This window comes from Pipistrellus kuhlii, unplaced genomic scaffold, assembly GCF_014108245.1.
Source record: "Pipistrellus kuhlii isolate mPipKuh1 unplaced genomic scaffold, mPipKuh1.p scaffold_m20_p_16, whole genome shotgun sequence".
NCBI lineage: Eukaryota > Metazoa > Chordata > Mammalia > Chiroptera > Vespertilionidae > Pipistrellus > Pipistrellus kuhlii.
The window spans coordinates 23,459,032-23,485,520 of NW_023425471.1; the positions used below are offsets into that span (position 1 = coordinate 23,459,032).

The following is a 26,489-nucleotide window of genomic DNA, read 5'->3' on the forward strand; positions in this document are numbered from 1 at the left end:
AGTTAGGTCCCTGCCCACTCACTGGTGCCTCAAAATTGCACCAAAACCCAGACCTGGATTGCCCCACCCCTATCAAGCCCTGCCAGGAGGAGACGCACGACCTCAGGCCCCCTGGCATAGGGTGAAGGGCACAGCCTGAGGTCCCCCAGCCTGGCACTGGGGCAGGGGATATGCCTTGAGGTCCCCCATCAAGCCCTGCCTGGCAGGGAATGCGGCCTGAGGTACCCCATCAAACCTCACCAGGCAGGGGGCACAGCCTGAAGTCCCCCATCAAGCCCTGCTGGACAGGGGGTCTGGCCTCAGGTTCCCCAGGCTTGCGCTACGGCCAGACCCTCTGTCCAGCAGAGCCGTGCATCTCCTCCTGGCACTTCCTCAGGTTCCCTGGCCCGAGGCAAAAGGCACAGCCTGAGGTCTCCCAGCTTAGCACCAGGGCAGGGGAGGGCATGCCTTAAAGTCCCCTGACAAGCCTCTCAAGGCGGGGTGTGTGGCCTGAGGTCCCCTGCCAAGCCAGCCTTCGGTCCCCCACCCTGGCCCGGCTCTATGCATCCTCAGGTCCCTGCTGACAACTTGTTATTGGAATCCCACCTCCACTGTGGGTACAGTCACCTTGTGTTATGGGAACCCCATCTCTGCTGTGGGCACAGCCATCTTGTGACGGTGTGATGATTAATTTGCATATTACCTCTTTATATATAGGATTACTGTGGAATTATCCTTTTATGTCTATCAAGATTTGCTTTCCTTATTTGGTGCTCCTATGTTGGGTGTGTGAATTTTTATAAGAGTTATATCCTCTTGTTAGATTGCTCTCTTTATTATTATACATTTTAAAGTCTCAGATATAAGTATTACTGCTCTAACTATTTTTAGGTTTCCATTTGCATGAAATATCTATTTCTATCCCTTTACTTGTAGTCCATATGTATCTTTTGTTCTATGTAAGGTTTCATGTAGATAGCATATATGAGTCTTATTTTCTTAATTATTCAGCTACCCTATATATTTTAATTGGAGCATTTAAGCCATTTATATTTACAGTGATTATTGTTAGGTACAAATTTATTGCCATTTTAGTCTTTTAACTGTTCTACTTTTCTCCTTTTCCTTCTCCTTCTCTTTCTATTTTTCTTTCCTCTTCTTCCTCCTCTTCTTCCTCCTCCTCCCCCTCCTCCATCTCTTTTTTCAATTTCTTGTAATACTGCTTTGGTGACAATGGACTCCTTTAAATTTTTCTTGTCTGAGAAGTTTTTATTTCTTCTTCAATTTTTAAATGATAGCCTTGCTACTTAACTACTCTTTGTTGTATGTCCTTGCTTTTCATTCCTTTGAAATGTTATGCCAATCCCTTCTAGCCTAAAAGTTTCTGCTGACAATCTTATGGGAGTTCACTTTTGGGTAACTAACTCTTTCTCTTGCTTCTTTTAAGATTCTCTCTTTGCTATTAACCTTTGAAATTTTAATTATGATATGTCTCGATGTGGGCTTCTTTAGATTCATCTTGTTTTAGACTCTGCACTTCCTGGGCTTATGTGTCTTTTTCCTTCACCAGATTAGGAAAGTTTTGGTCATTATTTCTTCAAGTAGTTTCTCAATCTCTTGCTTACTTTCTTCTCCTTCTGGTTCCTCTGTGATAACGATGTTGTTATGCTTGATGTTGTTCCAATGGTAAATTAAATTGTCCTCATTTTTTAAACTAGAGGTCCAGTGCACAAATTTGTGCACAGGTGGGATCTCTTGGCCTGGATGGTGACCAGGGCCAATTATAGCTGGCTGTTTGGTGAAAAGGACTGTGGGAGGTTGGCTGGCCACAGGGAGTTGGCTGTGGGAATGCACTGACCACTTGGCCAGCTGTGGGGTGGGACAGTGGGAGGCTGGCTGACTGTAGGAAGTTGGCTGTGGGAGTGCACTGACTGCCAGGGGGAAACTCCTGCGTTGAGTATGGTCAGTGTGTGTCATAGCTACTGGCCAGTAGTCTGGTTGTCCAGTTGTAACAGTCACTTAGGCCCGGGAGAAGGACAAGCTACACACCCTGCAGCCCTAGGCGCCAGCAACTGCACCTGTGCCTGCGGCTTGGGAGAGGGATAAGCTGCCCACCCTGCAGTTCTGGGTGCCAGTGGCTGTGCCTGGGGCCTAGGAGAGGGACAAGCCACCCACCCCGCGGTCCTGGGAGCCTGTGGCTGCAGCCCAGGCAAAGTAGCCCACCCATGATCCCTGCGGCTGCGGCTAGCCCAGGTGTAGCTGGCCCAGATCCCTAGAGTGGGAGCTTGCAGTCAGCTAGAGGAAGGAAAGCCCAGGTCCCAGATTCCTCTGACCCGCTGGAGGAGGGAATCCTGGGTCCTGAGTGTGGGGCAAGGCAGAAGCAGTTAGGGGCGATCACTCCAACAGGGGAGCAATTAGAAGCAATATGGCTGGTAGGGGAGCAGTTAAGGGCGATCAAACAGGCAGGCAGAGGAGTTAGGGGCAATCAGGCAGGCAGGCAGGTGAGTGAGTGGCTAGGAGCCAGCTGTCCTGGATTGCGAGAGACAGTTGGACATCCCCCAAGAGGTCCCGGATTGGAGAGGGTGTTTGCCAGGCTGAGGAGTTTCTGATTTCTTGTGATATAATCCTAGAAGTGGGATCACTGGGTCAAATGGGAGTTCCATTTTTAGTATTTTTGAGGAAACTCCATACTGTTCTCCACAGTGGCTGCACTAGTTTGCATTCCCACCAGCAGTGAAGAAGGTTCCTTTTTCTCCTCATCCTCTCCAGCACTTGTCCTTTGTTGATTTGTTGATGATAGCCATTCTGACAGGTGTCAGATGGTACCGCATTGTTGTTTTCATTTGCATCTCTCAGATAATTAGTGACTTTGAGCATGTTTTCATATGTCTGTTGGACTTCCCTATGCCTTCTTTCAAAAAGTATCCATTTAGGTCCATTGCCCATTTTTTATTGGGTTGTTTATCTTCCTTTTGTTAAGTTTTATGAGTTCCCTGTAAATGTTGGAGATTAAATCTTTATCAGAGATAAAATTAGCAAATACATTTTCCCATGCAGTGGACTTTCTTGTTGTTTTGTTGATGGCTTCTTTTGCTGTGCAAAAACCTTTTTTATTTTGATGAAGTTCCATTTCTTCATTTTCTCTTTAATTTTCATTGCCCTAAAAGCTGTATCGGTAAGGATATTGCTTCAGCATATGTCTGGGTTTTGCTGCCTATGGATTCCTCTAGTATTGTTATGATTTCCTCTTTTATGTTTAAGTCCTTTATCCATTTTGAGTTTATTTTCATATATGATGTAATAACTTGGTTACAACTTCGTGTATGGTCTAGTTTCATTTTTTTGTATGTACTTGTCCAATTTTCCCAACACCATTTATTGAAGAAACTGTCTTGCCTCCTTTGTTAAACATTCATTGAGCATAATGTCATGGGTCGATTTCTGGGTTCTCTGTTCTTTTCCATTCATCTATATGCCTGTTCTTGTGCAAGTACCAGGCTATCTTGTTTATAATGGCTTTGTAGGCTAGCTTAATATCTGGCATTGTGAACCCTCCAATTTTGTTCTTCTTTTTCAAGATTGCTTCAGGAACCTGGGTTTTTTTTTTACTTCCATATCAATTTTTGGAGTATTTTTCTTGATCTGCAAAACATGCCATTGGTGTTTTAATAGGAGTTACATTGAATCAATAGATTCACGATTTGAGTAGTATGGACACTTGAATTATATTAGTTCTACCAATCCATGAACACAGTGTATTCTTACACTTGGTTATATCTTCTTCTACCCCTCTCTCTTTGTTTAACGTTCTTTAGTAAATGGTTTTGTTTTGTGTGTGTGTGTTTTTTTGGTTGGCCCCATCTGTTCTTCACCCCCCACTTATTTTCTCACCTTATTCCGCAATTTTTTTTTAATGCAGATACTTTATTGATTTCACCAATGCACTAGTAGATATTATACTAATAAATAGTACTTATAAATTATCTTAACCAAAAATATAACAAATATTTACACTCAGTAAAAATATAAAATGTATACAGAGGCACCATCTTTATAAAAGACATAAGTTTAAGAAGTATCAAAATAGGAGACAAACATTGCTCATTACAGGAAATTTCACAATCACTGAATTGTGCAGTATAATTATTATTAGACTATTATTACTGTACAGTTTTTTGTTTTAGTCTCTTGCTGAAGTTCACGTTTCAATTTTTAAAGATCAAGAACTTTCACAATTTTATTTACTTTTTCAGTGGTTGTATTTTTATCTACACTATTTGTTTTATTTTAGGAATTGCCTTAGGGTTTGTAGTATAAATCTTTTTGTAAAAATTGATTTTACATAAGAGACAGAGTCAGAGAGACAACGATGTGAGAAAGAAACATCAGTTGGTTGTTTCTCACATGTTTCTTGACTTGGGATCAAACCCACAACCTTGGTATGTACTCTGACCATGAATCGAACCCCCCACCTTTTGCTGCTCAGGATGAAGCTCCAACCAACTTAGCCATGCAAGCCAGGGCTATTGTATTTTATTGTCTCATGCTAATTATGGCCAATTTAAAAAAAAAATAAAGTTTTATTGCAACACAGGTATTTATTTAGGTATTATTTGCTTTTTTGCTTCAATGGCAGTGCAGATGCATGATAATTTAATGTTAGATGGCAGACATTATGAATTTAGTTTTCTTTTACTCTAAATACATGTTTTCTTATAAGTAGTAGCTGCCTTTGTTCTTGGATGCAATTAACCTTTTAAGTCTTATTTTTGCCATTGTATGTAGGACCAGAGCAGAATTTAATCTATGATTTTTTTTTTCCAATACTGAATTGTGACTTCTTAGTACTCTAAGTAACACCAGGTAATTATGAAGTATTTCACTTCTACTGGTGGGAACAGGCCCTTTCCTGGTCATTTGTAGATTCTGTATATTCTTTCGCTTAATTATTTAGGATTGTTTATTTCCTGAGCTCAGGTATTTCCTTCATATTCATAATTGGCAATTTCTTATTGGATGACAGACATTCAGAAATTTACCTTGTTAGGTGATGGATATTTTTGTATTCTTATAAATATTATTGAGCTTTGTTCAAGAATGTGTAGCTAGTTAATTCTGGTTGTTAAACTGGATCAAAGGTGAATTTAATTACAGGTTAATTTTCCTCTACTCTAATGCAAAACCCACTTGCTTATCTAATACCCTGTGAATTATAAGGTTTTCTGCTCTGGCTGGAGGTAACATGAATTCTTTCTGGCCTTGTTTGAGCTCTATGGATCTGTTCCTCTAATTCTTTCGTTGGTTCTTTTCCTGGATCAGGATAGTTTCTTCACTCACATGTGTTGAGCATTTCTCTGCTGAATAGTTGAGGAAGGTTGTATATATAACTCAGTTATTCTCTTTGTCTGCAATTTTCCCTTCTGTGCTCTATCTTGTGAATTTTACCCTTCTTTTCTTCTCAGACTCTGAGACTCTGCCTGACCTAGCAGTACCTACATTCCTGCTTGAAAACTCTTTCCGGGTAGTAAGCTAGGGCAGTTGTAGGGATTGTCTTATTTGTTTCTCATCTCTAAGTATTCACTGTCCTTTTGTTGTCTGATGTTTAATGTCTTGAAAAGTGTCTTTTCATGTATTTTGTCCTGTGTTTTACTGGTTTCAGGTGGGAGAGTAAATCCTGTCCTTGTCTACTTCATTTTGTCTTAAAGTGGTAGTCTGAAGGTAGCACTTTAATTGGGTGAATGTGGCTCAACATATCACTTGCAGAATTAAAATGTTGAGTGTGGAGGAGCTACTGTTGAATCCCAGAGTTTGGAAAGTTGCTATGAAAAAAGGAACAGTGTGCTTCTGGGATGCTAGCCAGTTCTTAAGTGGCTAAGGTCTCTGGCTTATATGTGTCTCCCTCCAGTGCAGATTATATGATGCATGAATATAGACTGTGATCTTGGTATATTGTTTGCTATAGAACAGAATTCAGAATATGGTCGAGTCTGTGTAGAACGCCCTTCCAAGGAGGGTCTTTATAGGACCTTGTTAAAAGCTGATCCCAAGACATAGAGGGACAAACAGTATAACAAGGCTCCAGTATTTGTGATTTCATGAGTTAGATTGTAGAAGTGTCAAGAATGTGTATGAGAATTCTTGTAGTCATTTCTAATTTTTTTTTAAACTCTTCAGACCTCCATTCTCGATGTGGGACTATCTAAACCCATACTAGCACAGAGATGCAGTCAGTAAGTTTTGATTCCTAAGTCTGGAATATTAGGTAAGAGCAAGCATTTTAAATGCATTTCCCAAAATACAATAAATTAGTATATGCATTGAACAGGCTTTGAAAATTATTTAATGGTTATTTATATCTATATATAGCTTATTAATAAGGAGTTTCTTATTGGTTATACTTCACTTATATGTACAAAAACTGTTATATCATCCAAAATATAGATTTTTATCTATGCCTTAGAAAACTATTTTAAAACTGTATTTCTAGGTTAAGAATTTTATAATGTGCCTCATGCATATTTTAAAAGGATGGTACCTCCTCAAATACCTCTTCTCTAAAATACACAAGAACACAAATACACAAAACTTTTAAGTCATGCCCTACTTTCCTAATATGAAGAAAACATATTAGGGTGAGTGACTGATAATGGTAAAGTTGCCAATTCTTTTAGAATTAATTTATCAGCTTAAGAAATTCCCAGTAAATCCACCAATAGAATTTTTGATTGATATTGACAGAATGATTTTGCCAGCTTATTTGGAGAAGCAAACAGATGAAAAATACCAAGACATTTTAAAAATAAAGAATACTATTTTCTTGCTCTACCTCTTCAAACTTTATAAAGCTGCTGTTATAAGCTAAGCATATTATCAACACAAGACTAGACACATTATGGATAGCCCAGGAATATTCTGGCATATATGACTTAACATATATTATTATGTTAGAAAAGTTATCAGAAGTTAAAGACAAAGATATTTATTGTTAAGTAAACAGTATATGAGAAACTGGTTACATATTACATAAAATAAACCATTTTAAAATGTCATCCTACCCAAAGATAAATTTTACTTATATTAAAGTGTAAATCTGGGAAGATCATTATTCTAAATGAAGATGCAGCTGAATGTGTACAAGTTGACTATTGAATGAACATCTCTTTAATCATTAAAATAATGAAGCAAAATCACACAGAAATGATTATATAAATTTGACTGCATAAAATTGTGAATTATTGAATATCAAAAACCAGCACAAAATGTGGAAAATACTAACAAGTAATATAATGGAGAACTGACATTTTTAATATCTAACAGACTTATACTTATTGAAAAAACAGTAAGTCCATACTGGAAAATAGGCAAAATCATTACTTATAATTCACTTAAATAATAGGCCACTAGACATGAAGAAAATGTATAGCCTAACAAGAAATATTTAAATTTAAGGAATTTATGTTATTTTTAAATTAAATTAGAAAATATTTGTAAAAGGGCAATATTCAGTACTATAATGTATGTGATAAGATAAATGCTTTTATAAACTGCTGATGTGAATTATTGTAACTTTTTTGCAGAATAATTTTTTTAGTATGTCAAGCAAATTGTACTATTTCTTCTCCTTGACCCAATATTTCTTGTTTATTTCTCAGGAACTCATATTGGAGAAATAATCATAAATATAAAAACATATGTACATGTTGAATAATTATTTAAAATAGTGAAAAACTGGAAATGAACATTTTGATAGATTATGGTAAATTAGTATGTTGTTATTATAACACTACTAAAACTTCTTTATAAATAAGTTTTAAAGATATGGTTGAGCAGTCAACCCAGGCATGTGCCATGACTGGGAATCATGATTTCTTGGTTCATACGCTGACACTCAACCATTGAGGCAATCTCATCTCCCCAAACAGACTGTTAGGTCCTTGGAGAACTTACATATTCTTACTATGAACACTTAAGAGTTAAATCATAAATTACCTTAAATACAGTAGGGACTCAATAAAGGGTTTTTATTTTATACACACACACAAAAAGATATGGGACAATGCTTATGATATAATAAACAGGGGGAAAGGAGGCTACTAAATACTGTTTGTGTATTAGCATGATCTCAAGTGTATTAAAACACATATATACATACATGCCTGAAAAGACTAGCAACGGTCCCCTCAGGGTAATGGGGTTATAGATTACTTTCATTTTGAGGGTATTTTTGATAGGATGATTAGTGAATAGGAAAATACTAATATTAGGGAACCTAAAACTTTAAAAAATGATTTGTAGCACAGCATATGGCAGAAGCGGCTTATGAAGAAGGGGAAGTTCTTAGGGACAAGTATTCTTGTGTTCAAATCCTGGTCCTACTGTGTTATTCTGGGCAAGTTCGTTCATCACTGATTTTTTTCTCCAAATGTAAGGTAATGATAATACTTACCTCATAGTATTGCTTGGAAGATTGTAATAACCTAACGAATGTCAATTGACTGGAAGTAATTTCTACTTAGTTAAACTTATTTGCATCCATCCTGAGGCTTTCTATAGAGAAAACTTTATGACAAGATAACATGCTTGTCATAAACTGTAACCTCGGCATAATTTCTTTAATTTAGAGTTTGAAAGGTTTTTGTTTAGGGTTTTTTAATATATTAAGTTTCAATTAACATTTTTATTAGCCTTCCTCAGAAGTTAAAGTAACAACTATTTTTATTCTTAAAATATATTTCATTGATTTTTTTACCGAGAATAAGGAAGAGTGATAGAGAGTTAGAAACATCAATGAGAGAGAAACATCTATCAGCTGCCTCCTGCACACTCCTTACTGAGTCAAGGTACATGCCCTTGACCAGAATCAAACCTGGGACCCTTCAGTCCACAGGCCAACACTCCATCCACCGAGCCAAACCGGTCAGGGCAGTATTTTTATTCTTAATGAAATATCAAATGGGAATGATGTTCTCATACTTTTGCCATTATGTCAAATGGACTCTTTCAAATTTTAATGTACAGTCTTTTTCTATAAATCATTTTTAAAAGTAGGTGGAGTATCAAAATTTATCTTTAGCTGACCATTCTCCAAAATTTTACCTGAATCTGATTAGTAACCTGAATCTGCATTGTGTAATTCGGTGGTCATAACTCTAAATGGTGAAGCCAGTTTTGAAAATCTTTATGATACTTCTTTCAAATTTTACCCTTTCTTAATAATCAAATAACCAATGAAAATCAAAATTTCTAGACAAGTTAGTTGTTTTGCTAATTGGAAGCCCTTGACAAATCTTAAAAATTGCAACTAATGATTGACTAGCACCTAATTCTGTGTGTAAATTAACACCCACTTATGGATGTAGACATAATCTATTATATAATCATAATACCTCATAGTTACACACATAACATTTTACAATTTATGAAGCTTTTTTCACCCATGTAAATTAATTTGACACTTACAACCTTATTCGATAAACAGATATTGTTATCCTTATTTTACAGGTTTAGAAATTGAAGGCCAGAGGACTAAGTGTCATTTCAAACAATATACTCTTAATTCTGGTTCCAAGTCTCGTTTTCTTTTCACTCTTCCTAGAAGCTCTATTCCCGGGCATAAAATGAGTGAGGGATACATTGCCATTAAACTGATGTACTTCATTAGCAGAAGAGGCCTGGAACTATCCCTTAGGACAGAGATTTGGTTTAGGATTTTGTTTAATATGAGTTACTAATTTAATACTTGGTGTTGGTATATTAGAGACTTTGAGTTAGTAGAACAGCTCAAAGACAAAAATCTGATATGTAATAGACAGTGAAAGATAAAAATAGAAATAGTGGAATTGCCAATGCTAAACCAAAATATCCTGTATACTTTAAAGAACCTCTGAGTATTACTATATTGTAGCAGAGTACTAAAAATGATAATCATATTAAAGTAAAGGGTAAATCCTATATAGTGTAGTTAGTGTAAGAAGATATGCAAACTACAAAATATCTTTTAGGAATATTTACATTTCAATAGCTAATATTGAAGAAGATACCTAAAGTGGTTAATTCCATCTATTTCTCATATTTCCTTTTTTCTAGATTTGTCTGTTTACTGATTTTTAAACAATTAAAAAATATTGAAAAATTGTAAATTATTATTTTATTTTAGGTTCTGTTTACAGAGGAAGATGTGAAATTCTACCTTGCAGAGCTAGCCCTTGCTTTGGATCATCTGCACCGATTAGGAATTGTATATAGAGACCTGAAGCCAGAAAAGTACAGTTATATTCTCTTTACATATCGCTATTACTAGTGTTATATAATGACTTTTTTCTCCATTAAATATTTTATTAAAGATAATATGAAAATATATATTAATTTCACAGCTATATGAAACTTATAGAAAGTAATCTTCATAAGATACCCATTGATTTTATTTTTTTCAAGTATTCACTTTTATTTATTCATATGATAGTGTTGTACCAATGCATTATTTTTTAGTAGTGAATAAAATATGATGCTTTACTGGAATTTGGTATACTTTTTAGCAAAACAAAAACACTGAAACTAAAGTTACAAAGCTCCTACATTGTACTATTAAACTTGGACAAAATCATTTCAGAAAGCTATGCCATTTAAATCCTAAGAACACAAGAGTCAACATTGCAGCTCTCATTATTCTAAGGAGCTCCCAAGCAGAGATAAATCTTAATATTGAGTATTACACATGTCAGGTTTATCCCAGTACAGATTGCTCCATGGCAGAATACCCACATTTAAAATTATAGTGGTACAAAAACACTACTTGACCCTTTAGATATTACAGTGAAATCTGGCTGTGGCACCACTGGCTAAAAACCATTAAGTCTTGCTGCCACGAATGACCAAAGCCCTTGAATAATCAATAATAAGACACTAGACCATTTGGTATAAGCCCAATTATAAAAGTGTAAAAGATGGCTCAGAACTCTGTGTGGCTTGCCTGTGATCTTCAGCTATAAAAGACCCACAATTGCAAACATAAATTTAAATGGAAATAATATAAAAAGGATAATTAGTGGAGCAAAAATTCAACTGACATGTTTATAAAAATGGTGATATGAGTCTGGATATTATTGCTCAGGGTATTCTAAATCCCACTCGTTTCCTGATATGAACTGGATTCCAATGCTTTAACCAAGGATGTTTTCTAAGTAACAGAAGCTTATTACTCTTAATAGTACAAGGATTTGTATGGCTTTGAACTTCCTGGGCATAGTGATTACAAAGAGATGCAAAATACTGTTTTAATTATTTTAAGGTGTTTCTAAAGATTTTCTATTGAAACTTAGAGTTTATATTTACTGAACTTTTAAAGAAAATGGTAGAAGCTCTTATAAAATATTATTTAGGAAAAGTTGACTTGCTAAACTTAAAAATTCAATAAAAATTAAAGTGCATTGGAACCTCATGGCTTGTGATTTTTTAAAAAATGAATGCATTATAAAAAACATGTTGGTTAAAGAAATGGATGGAATCTGATTAGAAATAATTTGGCATCCTTGTACTGCTCTAACATACAAATCCAAAATATGTCAAGAAAAATTAATTTTAAAATGATAGTCCAATAGGAGAAATAAATGTGTATACATTTATGATTAAAATGATAGAGTATTCATTAGGATCTTTAGAACAAGAAATGGTCTAGAGGGGTGGGGGCATTTCTAGTGTAAGCGGTTGAAGTTACTTTGGAAAAAATACATCTAATTTTATTTCTCTTCTTGTTGTTGGATAACAAGAAAAACCCATTGATTTTCAATTAATTGTTTATTTCCAGTATTTCAAATAGACACTGACCTATTTTAATTTTGTAAAGATTTTTTTATGAAATGTTTTATATAAGCTATTTTATTCCATCTTATTGAATGTAAATTTTTATTTACAGCATTTTGCTTGATGAAATAGGACATATCAAGTTAACAGGTATGCAAATTTTCTTATTCTACCCTAAGCTTGTTTTATATTTTTTCATTATTTTCACGTTTAACTAAGCCTATTTTCTCCCCTTTTCTTGATTTAATTCACATTTTATTCTTCTCTTTTGTGTACAAGAGTTCATTTAAAGGGTATTAAGATAGCTCTGAATATGGTCTAATTATAATATCAAAAAATTATACAATAGAGTTGCTGCCCTAATTTAGAAATTACATTTGATTTTTTAGGTAAAAATACATTATCTTAGTTTTAGTCTAGAGTAAAAAAAAGTTATAAGTAGTTATCATATTTGTAAAACTGTGAATTATAAACTTTGAAACCAAGTGTTTACAATCAAAAGTTAATTTTTTTCTTTGTTTGCAAAACATGGTTTATTTTATTTTTAATATTGAGGAATGTATACACTGTTCTTCTTAGGCATAACACATCCTTAATATATCATTTTAAAAACATTTTATTTTGAAATAATTCTAGATTTATAGTGAATTGCAAAAATTGTACCAAGAGGTACCCAGCTTCCCTAATGGTGACATCTTACAAAGCTGCGTTACATTATCAAACCCAGGAAATTGGTACATTACAAGTAACTAGACTACATGCTTTACTTGGATTTTACTAGTTTTTGCATACATTTATTTTTTATTCATCTTTGTGACTTTTTATCATATATACAGAGTTCAATACCACCAGGACAATCAATATTCAAAATTGTCCTACAAACACACACACACAAAAACTATCTTTGTCCATTTATTGTTACACCCTCCCTCCTTTTCCCCTAATTCCTTATAACCAGTTATCTGTTCTACATGTCTAATTTTGTTGTTTTGAAAATATGATATAAATCGCCAAAACTGTTTTGGCTCAATGGATAGAGCATCAGCTTGCGGATGGAAAGGTCGCGGGTTTGATTCTGGTCAAATGGCATGTACCCTGGTTGCGGGAACATCCCCAGTGGGAGGTGTGCAGGAGGCAGCTGATTGATGTTTCTCTCTCATCGATGTTTCTATCACTCTATCCATCTCCCTTCCTCTCTGTAAAAAATCAATAAAATATATTTAAAAATAATAATAAATCAATAGAATCATACAGAAGTCACATTTCTGGGCATTTGTCCTAGAGGAGTAAAACCGGGTGTGCACACAAAAACCTACACATGAATTTTCATAGCAGTTCTATTTGTAATAGTCAAAGACTAAAAATATCCTAAATGTCCTTTAAACTGTGAATGAGTAAACATACATCCATGCAATGGAATACTACTACCCAGCTATAAAAAGGAAAGGATTAGTGATACATAAAGCAACTTGGATGAACACAGGGCATTTTGCTGAGTGAGCCAATCTCAAAAGGTTACTTATTTTGTAAGTAAAGAATAAATTCTGTATTTAATTATCAGAATGTTAAAACAGATAAAGTGAAGATGTGGTCTTTACAGGGAATTTTGGACCAGTACACTTTAAAGGTAAGTTGCTTTAAAATTCCTAAGTATACTCCTTCACTGTAAAGAAAAGTATAAAGCTGTTAACATGAAAACTCAAGCAAATGTGATAAAGTTCAAATAATGTTTAGTGAATCTTATTGATTCATAGTCTCATTTTCTTATTCATATATAAAATAAGCAAAGTAGATTTATAAGGATTAAAAATAAAAGGAAAGAAAAATATGAAGAGGAGAGATTTTAGTTTTATTTTAAATTTGTGCACAAGGGGGTGTTCCTCAGCCCGGCCTGCACCCTCTCCAATCTGGGACACCTCGAAGGATGTCCTACTGCCAGTTTACAGGGATTGGGCCTAAACTGGGAGTCAGACATCCCTCTCACAATTTGGGGCTGCTGGCTCCTAACCACTCACCTGTCTGCCTGCCTGATTGCCTCTAACCACTCTGCCTGCTGACCTTCTCGCCCCCAACTTCTCCCTGCTGCTTGCCTCCAAATGTCCCCCTGCCAGCCTGATCACCCCCAACTGCCTCTCCTGCTGGACTGCTTGCCCCACCTGTCCTCCCTACTGGCCTTCTCGCCCCCAGTTGCCCCCTGCTGGCCTGTTCACCCCAAACGTCTCCCTCGCTGTCCTGATCACTCCCAATGCCCCCCCCCCCACCGGCCTGATGACCCACAACTGCTGTCCCATCCTGGCCTGATCACCCACAACTGCCCTCCCCTCTTGGCCTCTAACCACCTCTACCTTGGCCCCATCACCAGAGCTTTGTGCAGAAGAACGTCCAGAAGGTCTACTGGAAGGTCTCCCAATCTAATTAGCATATTACTCCTTACCACCCCCACTGGGGATGTGCCCACAACCAAGGCACATGCCCTTGACGGGAATGGAACCTGAGACCCTTCAGTCCACAGGCCGATGCTCTATCCACTGAGCCAAACTGATTAAGGCAATATAGGATTATTTTTATTTTTTATTAATAAATTATATCTATTTTTCAGGGATGAGAAAGAAAGGTAGGAAAAGAGTAGAATAAATCATACTTATATTTCTCTTCTACATTAAGATTAATTGGATGAATAATTATTTCAACTTGTTTTATGTTTAGTCTTATGAACTGTATTTTGCTTTTACACCTTTTGAACTCAAACTAGATAAGGAGGGATGAGTAGTTAAAATCAATGTTAATTTATAAGTAATGGACACAAGGCTTCTAACAGGAAGAAAATGTGATCTGTATATATATAATATATTGAGGTAACATTGGATAAAACCATACAGGTTTCTGGTGGGGAGGGGGAGATATTTCTCTCTTCTCTGCATCCTGCATGGAAAAGGAAAAAGATCAGGTTCCTCAGTGGAGGAGCAGGGGATTAAGAAATTAAAGAAAGAAAGAGAGCAAGATGCAGAAATAGATTTATAAAGCTGGGAGCTAGGTGGGCGCCATTCTCTCTGATGGAGAGGCAGCGAGCACCCTGAGCCCCACAGCAGGTTTATTTTATATCCTAAAAATCCAGAAAGTAACACCAAAATTTAGGATCAAAGAAGCTTATTTGTATTCTTAACTAGGCCCTAGCATTACTGGATTTACATATCTAGACCCGCCCTGCTGACACCTTGACAAGGATAAGAAGTCAGAACTGAATAACACCCCCTGCCCTCTTGGGGAGGGGTTTGTAACCATGGGCATGGTTCTGCCAGTGCCTCGGGCTCAGCTGACAATTTAAAAAATGTCCATGTGCCTTCCCAGGGGTCTCACTATGGGTTTCAAGTGTAAACTTAGCAAAACATCATCTGCATATCCATTATCCAAAGTAAAGTTTCTTTTTATCCACTTCTATCCCCACTTTGCTCTTTTCTACCTCCCCCTACGCCCTTTCCTTTTGATTAACACATACTGTTGAATGAGTATATATATATATAGTGTGTGTATATATATATATATATATATATATATATATATATATATATATATTGTATATATATATAGTTTATTCCTAGCCAAACCCCTCCTCTCTGACAGCTGACAGTCTATTCTATATATCTGTTTCTATTTCTATTTTGTTTGTTAGTTCATGTTTCTATTTATAATTTGTTAGTTCATTAGCTTCCACATATAAATGAAATCATATGGCATTTGTCATTCTCTAACTGGCTTATTTTACTTAGCAGAATTTTCTCCAGGTCCATCCATGCTGTCAGAAAGAATAAGAGTTCCTTCTGCTTTATGGCCGTGTAGTATTCCATTGTATAAATGTACCACTTTGTTATCCACTCATCTACTGATGAGCACTTGTGCTGTTTCCAGAGCTTGACTATTGTAAATAAAACTTCAATGAACTGGGGGTACAAATATTCTTTCGAATAAGGGTCTCCACATTCTTCAGATATATACCCAGTGTAGTTTCTGGCTTAAAAGGCAGTCTCATTTTTATTTATTTTTTTTAGATAACTCCATATTATTTTGTATATTGGTTGCACCAGTCTGCATTTCTACCAATCGTGAATGAGGGTTTCCTTTTCCCTACATCCTTGCCAGTATTTGCTGTTTGTTGATTTATATATGATAGCCATTCCAAATAAAATGAGGTGATATCTCATTGTGGTTTTAATTAGTATCTCTGATAATTAGTTACCTTTAGCATATTTTCATGTCTATTGGCCATTTCTATGTTCTCTTGGGAGAAAAGTATCTTTAGGATCTTTGTCCATTTTTTAATATATTTTTTTGTTTTGGTATTGATTTTTATAAGTTCTTTATATATTTTGGATATTAACCATTTATCAAATGTATCATTGGTGATATGTTCTCCTATTCAGTAGGTTATCTTTTCATTTTAAAAATAAATTATTACAATATATTTTATTTCTAAATGGGATGGAGTATTATTAAATAGCATTATGAGTTGAGAAGTTAGATATTAATTAGCTGGCAGCTCTCTTCCCTAGCCCATTACTCTTTCAAATTATCTTTTCATTCTTTTCCTTTAAATTTAATTTATTGTGGTGATACTAGTTAACAAAATTATACAGGTTTCACGAGCACAATTCTATGATACTTTATCTGTGCACTGTTTTCAGTGTTCTCCACCCCCAAGTCACGTATCTGTCCATCAGTGTTTATCCTCATTATATTCTTCTTCACCTCTTTCCATTTCATCTCCCAATGGCAATCACTACACTATTGTGATGAGATATTTTTGCTCTAAAATAACTTTTTAGTTTGACATAGTTTCATATTTTTTTAATTTTTTTGTTTGTTTCCCTTGTCTTAGGAGATATACCTGCAAAAATACTGTGTTGAGAAATATCTGAGATTTAATTGCCTATGTTTCTTCTAGGATTTTTATGATTTCACTATTTAAATTAAAGTCTTTAATGTGTTTGGATTTATTCTTGTGTATGGTATAAGTTGGTGATCTAGTTTAATGTTTTGCATCATCTTTCCAGTTTTCTCAACACCATATATGAAAGAGACAGTGTTTATTACCTTTTTCATCAAATATTAATTGACCATAAAGGTATGGGTTTATTTCTGGGCTCTCTATTCTGATCCATTGCTCTATATGCCTGTTCTTTTATTATTATTATTCTTTATTGTGTCTCTTTTTTCCCTCTTGACCTATCCCCGATAACTCTCACCACATAGCTTATGCCCTCACCCCCTACTATCTATGTCCATTGGTTATGCTCATATGCATGCATACAAGTCCTTTGGTTGGCCTCTTACACCCCACCCCCACCCCCACACACACACCTCTCCTTCCTTCCCTCTGAGGTTTGATGGTCTGTTCCATGCTTCCATATCTCTGGATCTATTTTTGTTCATCAATTTGTGTTGTACATCATATTCCTCAAATGAGCTAGCTCATTGATATTTATCTTTCTGCAACTGGCTTTATTCGCTTAGCACAATGCTCTCTAAGGCCATCCATGCTGTTAAGAATGTTAAAAGTTCTTTCTTTTTTACATCAGTGTAGTATTCCATTATGTATATCTACCACAGGTTCTTATTCCACTCATTTGTTAATGGGCACTTAACAAAGGGGTGCATATGTTCATTTTGATTGGTGTTTCTTATTTCTTGGGATATATTCCTAGAAGTGGGATCACTGGGTCATATGAAGTTCCATTTTTAATGTTTTGAGGAAACTCCATACTGTTCTCTACAGTGGCTACCCCATTCTACATTATTCTACATTCCCACTAGTTATGAACAAGGGTTCCTTTTTCTCCACATCTTCCCCAGCACTTGTCCTTTGTAGATTTCTTGATGATATCCATTCTGACAGTGTGAGATGGTACCTCATTGTCATTGTGATTTGCATTTCTCGGATGATTAGTGACTTGGAGCATATTTTTATATGGCTCTTAGTCTTATTTGTGTTCACTTTTAAGTGTCTATTTATGTCCTTTGCCAATTTTTTGATTGGGTTGTTTATCTTTCTTTTGTTACCATATATGAGTTCCCTATACACTTTGGAGATTACACCCTCTGATATAACATTGGCAAACTTTTTCTCCCATGCAGTGGGTTTTCTTGTTTTGTTAATGGTTTCTTTTGCTGTGCAGAAGCTTTTTATTTTGATTTGTTTATTTTATGGTTAATTTCCATTGTCCAAGGAGCTGTGTTTGATATTTTGCTGACTATGGATTCTTCCAAGATTTCTATGGTTTATATTTGTTCTTTATCCATTTTTGAGTTTATTTTTGTGTATGGTGTAAGTTGGTGGTCTAATTTAATTTTTTTGCATATATCTGACAAATTTTCCCAACACTCTTTATTGCAGAGATTGTCTTGAATTCATTGGATGCTCTTGCCTCCATTGTCAAATATTTATTGAGCATAGTGGTTTGGGTCGATATCTGGATTCTCTATTCTATTCCACTGATCTATATGTCCGTTCTTATGCCAGAACCAGGCTGTTTTGAGAATAGTGGCTTTGTAATACAGCTTGAAATCTGGTATTGAGATCCCTCCTACTTCATTCTTCTTTCTCAGGATTACTTTGGCTATTCAGGGTCTTTTTTTATTCCTGATGAATTTTTGGAGTGTTCTTTCTAGGTCTGTGAAATATGCCATTGGCATTTTGCTGGGAAGTGCATTGAATCTATAGATCGCTTTGGGTAGTATGGACATTTTAAAGATGTTGATTCTACCAATCCATGAACATGGTATTTTCTTCCATCTGTTTATGTCTTCCTCTGTCTCTTTTTTCAGTGTCCTGAAGTTTTCCCCATATAGATCTTTTAACACCTTAGTTAAGTTTATTCCTAGATATCTTAATTTTTTTTGGTGCAAAGGTAAATGGGATTGCTTTTTTAGTCTCTCTTTTTGTAAGTTCACTATTGGTTTATATTGTAGAAATGCCATATATTTCTTGACATCAATTTTGTATCTTGCTACATTGCCAAATTCATTTATTAAAACTGTTAGTTTTTTTATGGAGTCTTTCGAGATTTTTATGTACAATATCAATCATTTGCAAAGAAAGACAGCTTTACTTCTTATTTTCCAATTTGGATGCCTTTTATTTCTTCTTCTTCTTGTCTAACTGCAATGGCTAATACTTCCATTACTATGTCAAACAGGAGTGGTGAGAGTGGGCATCCCTGTCTTGTTCCTGTTCTTAGGGGAAAAAGTTTTAGTTTTTGCTCATTAAGTATGATGGGCAAAATGAAGAGGAAAAAGAAAAAAGAAAAAAAAAAGGAGTGTCTACATGAAATTAGGGAAAGAAAAAAAAAATAAGAGACACAAGAAAGAGACTAAGAAAGAAAAGGGGAACAAATTATATATGTGGGGAGAAAACTCCAATAGAACAGCCATTAATCCCAGGAAATGCCAGCAACAACCTGGAGATTATTACAACTACAGCACCAAATAATATCAAGTGAAGCAAAGGAAATCAGAAGGAACAAAACAAACTAAAACAAAGAAAACAAAAAACAAACAAAAGAATAAGCAAAAACAATATCACAAAAAAGCATAAAATTCAATATAATAAACATTCAAGCAAACAACAACAAAGTACAGAGAGAAAAACAATTTTTTGGATAGTTAAGAGATCAAAGAGAAAGGTCTGTATGGACTTGGAGTAGGGGATTGGAAATTATCTATATAAGTAGGGTGAAATTTTAACAGGGGGTAAACAGAAAGAATAGAAAAATCTAAAGCAGGAAAGGGATAAGAGAAACAGGACACCAAAAGGGGAAAGGTTAGGAATAGTGTGATGGCATAAAAGTAAAGTTGAGGTAGAGTAAAACTATGCTAAAAGAAATAAGAAAATAGAATGTAGAATACTAATCCCAAAGTATAATAAAGAGAAAATAAAATGACACTTTAAAAAAAGTAAAATAGTAGTAGTAATAATACTGAATGAAAATAAAAATGTAATAATTAAAAAGGTAAAATCAAGTGAGGAAAAAATGTTGAAAAATTAGTTTCTTAAGTAAAAGATGTAAAAAATAAAAATAGAAAATAATTAATTAAATATGCAGTAGTGAAGGTCATTCACTTCCTCTGTTGTTCTGTTTGGCATGCCTGTTTCCCAGTCCAGATAGTATTGCAGTTCTCTGTATTCCACTGCTCCTCAGTGTTGTAAGCCAGTCCTGATTTTTAAGCAGGCAGTGTCTTAATTTCTCGTATTCCTTTATTTTTTATTACACAGGAGTCAATTTGTGATTCAGTCCCTGGGTGGCAGTGTTTCTGGATTGACTTTCGGATCTATTTGGCCTCTCTAGCCTGTGTTTAGATCTTTCTTTCCCTGTGGCACTTATACATTTGTGGGAGTGGGCTGCCTCAGAGCTGGTTCTTTGATGGTCACTCCCTGCTTCCCCAGGTTCCAGAAAAGCAACTTTCCCATGCAGTCTCCCAGGGTGTCCCCAACTGGGTGATCCTATGTATTGGGCTTAGTAATCCGAAGTAAGGATTTGAAGAGGCAAAAGCCCGAGTGTACAAACAGCGGGGCTGCAGGCAAATCTGTGCAGTCCCCTTTTCCCCCTTGGTTCTAAGAAGCCGGCACACTTTTGATCTTTTTAGGCTGTCCCTTTGTGTCAGATCAAAATAGGTTGCTTTTTGCAGATCCCTCCTGCTAGCAGCTCTGAGGACCCCCTTCCACATTCACAGATCACACCAGCATTAACAGCCACAGATTTTTCTAGGCACTGACTTCCCTGGTTCTCCAGCTCCCACAAAGCGCACTTTTCTCTCTCCGCCAGGACCAGAGACCTCACCTTATCCCAGGTGAAATCTGACCTTTCTGTGTTGGAGTGTAGAGCTCCTCTGAATCCACCTGTTTGCGCCAATTGGGGCAGGTGTTCTGGGGCTTGCAGCTGTTCAGTGGGTGCCAAAGCTGTAGATTTTCAGGCTTTCAATAACATCCACTTTCTCTTTCAAGATGGCGAGGTCTTCGTGTCTGAGCCCGTAGCTCTGGGAGGGGTCCCAGCCACAGTGGGGGCTGCTCGTTCAAGGGAATCCCGTCTGGCATTCCCCCACCTTCTCCTGGAATTTAGCTGTCCCTTAACTTGCCAAGAAACACTCTGTGTGACCCTCAGCTGCTCCTTCTATCTGCTCTGGGACAAGGCTCAGAACACGTCTGTCTATTCCACCGCCATTTTCTGCCACCTATTCTTTCATTTGTTTATGTCTTGTTCTATCTCTTTTTTTAATGTCATGTAGTTTTTTGAGTACAGTATTTTACCTCCTTAGTTAAGTTTATTCCTAGGTATCTTAATTTTTTTGTTCCAGCGGGAAATAGGATTTTTTTTTTTTTTTTAGTTTCCCTTTCTGTGAGTTCATTATTGGTGTATAAAAAAGCCATAGATTTTTTTGGTATTAATTTTGTATTCTGCTACATTGCCATATTCATTATATTTATTCATTTTTTATTGATTTAGGTATATTATATGTATCCTTAGTCCCCCCTTGTCCCTCACCCGTTGCTTATTCCTTCAACCCCCTGGTGTCTGTGTCCATTGGTTGTTTATATGCATGCCATATTCATTTATTGAGACTAGTAGTTTTTGATGGAGTCTTTAGGGTTTTCTATGAACAGTATTATCTTATCTATGAATAATGCCAGTTTTACTTCTTTTTTAATATGGATGCCTTTTACTCCTTCTTCTTGTCTGATTGCTGTGACTACAATTACCAGTACTTACTATGTCAAACAGGAGTGGTGAGAGTGGGCATCCTTGTCTTATTTCTTTTTTTAGGAGAAATGGTTTTAGTTTTTTTTTCCCCCCATTGAGTATGATGTTGGCTGTAGGCTTGTCATATAAGGCTTTTCTTATATTGAGGTATGTTCCCTCTATTCCCATTTTGCTGAGAGTTTTTGACAAGAAAAGTTGTTGGGTTTATGAAATGCCTTTTTTGCATCAATTGATATGATTATGTGCTTTTGTCTCTCAATTTTTTATGTGTTACATAATGTTTATTGATTTGTGGATATTGTACCAGCTTTGCATCCCCGGAATTAATCCCACTTGGTCATTTTGTATGATCTTCCTTATGTAATGCTGGATCTGATTTGCTAGAATTTTGTTGAGGATTATAGCATCTATGTTCATCAAGGATATTGGCCTGTAATTCTCTTTCTTTGTAGTGTCTTTATCTGGTTTAGAAAAAAAGGTAATGCTGGCTTCATAGAAAGAACTTGGAAATGTGCCTTCCTCTTGAATTTTTTGGAATATTCTGATTAGGATAGGTTTTCCTTTTTGTTTCAATGTGAAGTCTTCCGGACCTGAGCTTTCGTTTGAGGAAAGATTTTTTATTACTGGTTCAATATTATTGGCCTATTTAAACTTTTTATTTCTTCCTGATTGAGTTTGGAATATTGTATTTTTTCAGGAATATGTCAATCTCATCTAGGTTTGTTCAGTTTATTAGAGTAGAATTGTTCATAGTATTTTTTTTACACTTATTTGTCTGTGGGGTGAATTTTTACTTCACCTCTTTCAATTCTTTTGTTTATTTGAGTCCTTTCTCTTTGTTTCATGGTGAGCCTGGCTAGAGGTTTATCAATCTTTTTTATCCTTTCAAATAATGCACTGTTGGTTCTATTGATCTTTTGTATTTTGTTTTTATTTTTGTTTTTGTCCCTATGTTGCTCATTTGCACTCTGATCTTTATTATTCCCTTCCTTCTACTTATTCTGGGTTTTTCTTATTGATCTCTTTCTAATTCTTTAACTTGCAAGGCTAGATAATGTATTACCATTTTTCTTGTTTTTTATTTTTTTAAGGTAGGATGTAGAGCTATGAACTTTCCTCTCATGACTGCTTTCATTTTGTCCCCTAGATTTTAGATTGTTGTGTTTTTGTTGTCATTTGTTTCCAGGATGCTTTTTATTTCTTCTTTGATGTCTTTGGTAACCCTATCATTGGTTAATAACATCCTATTTAGCCTCTTGATTTTTTTCATTGTAGTTGATTTCTAATTTATGCCATTGCGACTTAAGCAGATACTTGATAGGATTTATGTTTTGTTGAATTTGAGGAGGTTTTGTTTGTCCCGATATGTAGGCTATCTTTGAACATTTCCCTTGTGCACTTGAGAAGAATATAGCTTTAGGGTGAAATGTTCTGAAGATGTCAATTAGTTCAATCTGATCTATTGATCCATTTGGGATTTCAGTTTCTTTGCTGAATTTTTTATTTAGAGGATTTATCCTATACTTTCAATGGGGTATTAAAGTTCAGTTGTGTGATTGTATTAAAGTCCAGTGGTATGATTGTATTCCTTTTGATCTCTCCTTTGATAACTTCCAGAGTGTTTTGTGTGTGTTTTTTTGTTGTTGTTCTTTTTTTTTTTATAAAAAATATATTTTATTGATTTTGTACAGAGAGGAAGGGAGAGAGATAGCGAGTTAGAAACATCGATGAGAGGGAGTCATTGATCAGCTGCCTCTTGCACACCCCCTACTGGAGATGTGCCCGCAACCAAGGTACATGCCCTTGACCAGAATCGAACCCGGGACCCTTCAGTCCTCAAGCCGACGCTCTATCCATTGAGCCAAACCGGTTTTGGCTGTTTTGTGTTTATTTATGTAGTTGGGTGCTTCTACATTGAGTGCATATATGTTTACCAGAGTTATATTCTCTTGTTGAATTGTTTCCTTTATTATTATGAAGTGGCCCTACTTATCTCCTGTTACCACCTTCACTTTGAAGTCTATTTTGTCACAGTAAGTATTGCTACACAAGCTTTTTTATTTTAATTTCCATTTGCCAGAAACATGTTTTCCATCCCTTGACTATCAGTCTATTTGAGTATTTTGTTATGAGATAGGCCTCTTGTAGAGAGCAAATATATAAAACATAGTAATAATCCCTCCTTTGGAAAAACTGCTGTTTTGAAGTTCTCTTCTATTTCTTACTAGTCGCTTGTTCCATAAGTCAACTCTGTTATTTTTAGATAGTCTCTTATTTTGTAAAAAATAACTTTGTTTTTTAACTTAAATAATAGAAAAGATAAACTTAACTGTCTAACCTTATAAGCTAGCCATCTACAGGGGCTGATACTGATAATAATTCCCATATTATCATGCCAACTGTTTGTTCATTATGTATCCAAGGTACAGATGTCTATATAAATATGGTATGTACTCAAGGTGACAAGTTGTCTGTATAGATAAGACAGACGTCTTTTAGATATTATCTGATACATACTCAAGGTTACAAGCTGTCTACAAAAATAACTTACACAAAGACCTAAAAGGCTATAAAAAGGGAAAACTCCTTCCTGTGTTTGTTCAGAATTTGACAGAGATATTCTGCTCTGAACTCACATGCAATAAAAATGACCCCTAATTAAGGCATCTCATATCTAGCTCACTGATTGACAATACAACATTTGGAGACCCCAGCGAGGTAAGAGACAGGTGCCTATTGGCACCTGGTCTCAGACACCTGGGACAGATGGCCTCCCCTGTCTGGTTGCCAGGCCCTGAGGATCTCTAGGGGGAGGTAACACCTGATGAAGTTCCAGGGCCCCAGAGATGCTTCTCGGTGGTCTTGACAGCTGGGCAAAGGACAACTGACATGATTCTGCATTCTTTTGGAGTCATCAGAAAAAAGCCTCCAGAGATAAGGGAATTCAAATTTGATTAAGGAATTTTGAGTTCACTTTTCTGTTTGTTTGCTTGGGACTAGTCATCTTGCTACTGAGAAAAGGACTGGACGAAGTCTTAATTTCTATGGTAAGTTCTCACTGAGACGTTGGTGGAGAACATTGCCTTGGGGTGTGGGTGCCAGGAGTGCCCCCATATCCATTGGGGGAGGTGGGCAGTGTTTTGGTTATCTGGTTAACTCCCAAGAATGCTTGTCTGCTGAAAAAGTTTGAGTGCAGATGTTTGTCTGTCTGTCTAGGCATAATTATCTGTTCATTAACTGGTCTATTAATGTAAGTATGAGAGCCTGCATAAAAGTGAAAGCCACTTTGTGTTATTCTGTACTTCTGTTGACTCTTCTGGCTAAAACGTTTGATTTATTTAAGGCTGAGTGCTCTGACGGACTGCAAAAATTCTCATGCAGCTGCTAGGATTTCTTTTTTCTCAGGAGTTTTTTGCTCTCTGTCAGTGATGGAATTGGCCTGCTTAGCTAATAAATCTTCTGTCTATGGTTATTTAGTAGGGGCTTTGGTTTGCTCTTCCCTGATTTGTGCTTTTGCTGTATTAGGATAAAATTTTGGAATTTTGGGGTTAGTTTAAAGGTATAAGTTTCTCAGAGAAGGTTAAACAAAGGCTGACTAGGTCCCAAGAATGCTTGTAAGAAAAAGCAAGAGAAAAGTCTTTCCAATGAACTATTTGCAACAAAGTAGTAAAAAGCTATAAAAATTTCAAGGAACAAAGAACTTGTTATTTATATTTTTCTTATCTCCTCTGGCTGATAGAGGTTTCCAAGGGCAAAAAGAGAGGTAGCACTTACTAAACTCCGTAGGGCAGAGAGAGTTACAGGCCCCCGCCCCTGCCTGTGACATCATGGTCCTGCATGGCCAGCTGAGGTGGAACTAAGGCTTATGGGGATAAGATTAGTACATTTTCTTATGGTTTGTATAAGGCGAAAGAGAAAGACCCAGATTTTTATGACTTTCCTGGGTGATCACTGCTAACTTCTCATAATTAACTGCTTTCTGGGCTGCCTTTTTCAGCCCTTCTAGCAAGCAGAAAATCATGTGGTCCTGAGACCTGTGGCCTGCCTGCCCTTCCTGATAAATTTACAGTGGATCTCTGTCAGGGACAGCACCTGCTCTAACTAGTGGGGAGGGGGGACCCCAGTAGAGGGTATCTGCGTGGCCCTGGGCATGAAGCCAGATTTGGCACCAGAAATCTCCTAAAGGGGGAACTTTGGATCTGGTGCCAAAATGGGGGAGGCAGAAAGTCAAAAATTGTTCTGAAGTGGGTGTGAGATGGGGTAGTAGCGGTGGGGTTTATTGGGTAGGGTTGTAGGCTCTCAGATGGTTGAGATAGAGGAGCCTTGGGCTGGGAGACAGGGGGATGGTTGGAGAGATCGAAAATAGTAGAGAAGGAGGAGGACTTGAGACCCTCTGAGGGCTTAGAGTAAAGAAGGAAAAATCTAGAAGGAAGAGCAGCTGTTACAGAGAAAAGAATGTGTCCTTAAGTGTAAAAAGCTTGGATATACAGGATCTCAGACCACTTGCCTTATTTTCCCTACTAAGGACAGAGTAAATGGTTAATGCAGAAAGTGGGGTGGGGGTGGGGTGTTGGTGGGGACAGAAGAGAAAGATAAGTTTTTGTTGATTTTTGCTGGCTGGTTTCTTCAAGGCCACACGCATTCTGCCAAGCACTATAAATCTTTCTCTGCCCCATTTTATTCCCTTTAACCCTTCGAATACACATAGAGGAAATCTCATTGTCCAGACATATTAAAAGGTTCCTACTCCAAGCCTGGCAGGGTGGGGTTACTGGGTGGGTGCTTCTTTGGCTGCGTGGGAATATTCAGCAAATAAACTTTAAAGTATAATATTTTATTGGCCTTTCTAGAAAGAATTAATTCTATACTCAAGACCAAATTTCAAGGTTATTAAGGTACATTTTTCTTGAAAGCAAAAATATACTTAAAGTATATTCATGAATATTGATCTAATAAATGCTG

General features: G+C 36.3%; 1 protein-coding gene and 1 long non-coding RNA gene across 4 annotated transcripts in view; one reads left to right on the forward strand and one right to left on the reverse strand.

Annotated features, from left to right (window-relative positions):
- Positions 1–26,489, forward strand: part of RPS6KA6 (ribosomal protein S6 kinase A6) — a 166,271-nt gene that overhangs the window by 53,378 nt on the left and 86,404 nt on the right. For 2 of the 3 annotated variants that reach the window (XM_036439817.2, XM_036439820.2), the window contains exons 7-9: positions 10,136–10,242; positions 11,891–11,928; positions 13,379–13,405. In XM_036439817.2, the coding sequence (XP_036295710.1) occupies positions 10,136–10,242; positions 11,891–11,928; positions 13,379–13,405 (172 nt within the window). The remainder of the gene's footprint in view (positions 1–10,135; positions 10,243–11,890; positions 11,929–13,378; positions 13,406–26,489) is intronic. The other variant, XM_036439819.2, reaches the window with a different exon arrangement.
- On the reverse strand, positions 5,356–11,326 carry LOC118719945. Its single transcript, XR_004988323.2, has 3 exons — positions 10,508–11,326; positions 9,523–9,530; positions 5,356–5,366 (listed from the first exon to the last, which is right to left on the reverse strand). It is a non-coding gene; the product is annotated as an uncharacterized LOC118719945 (long non-coding RNA).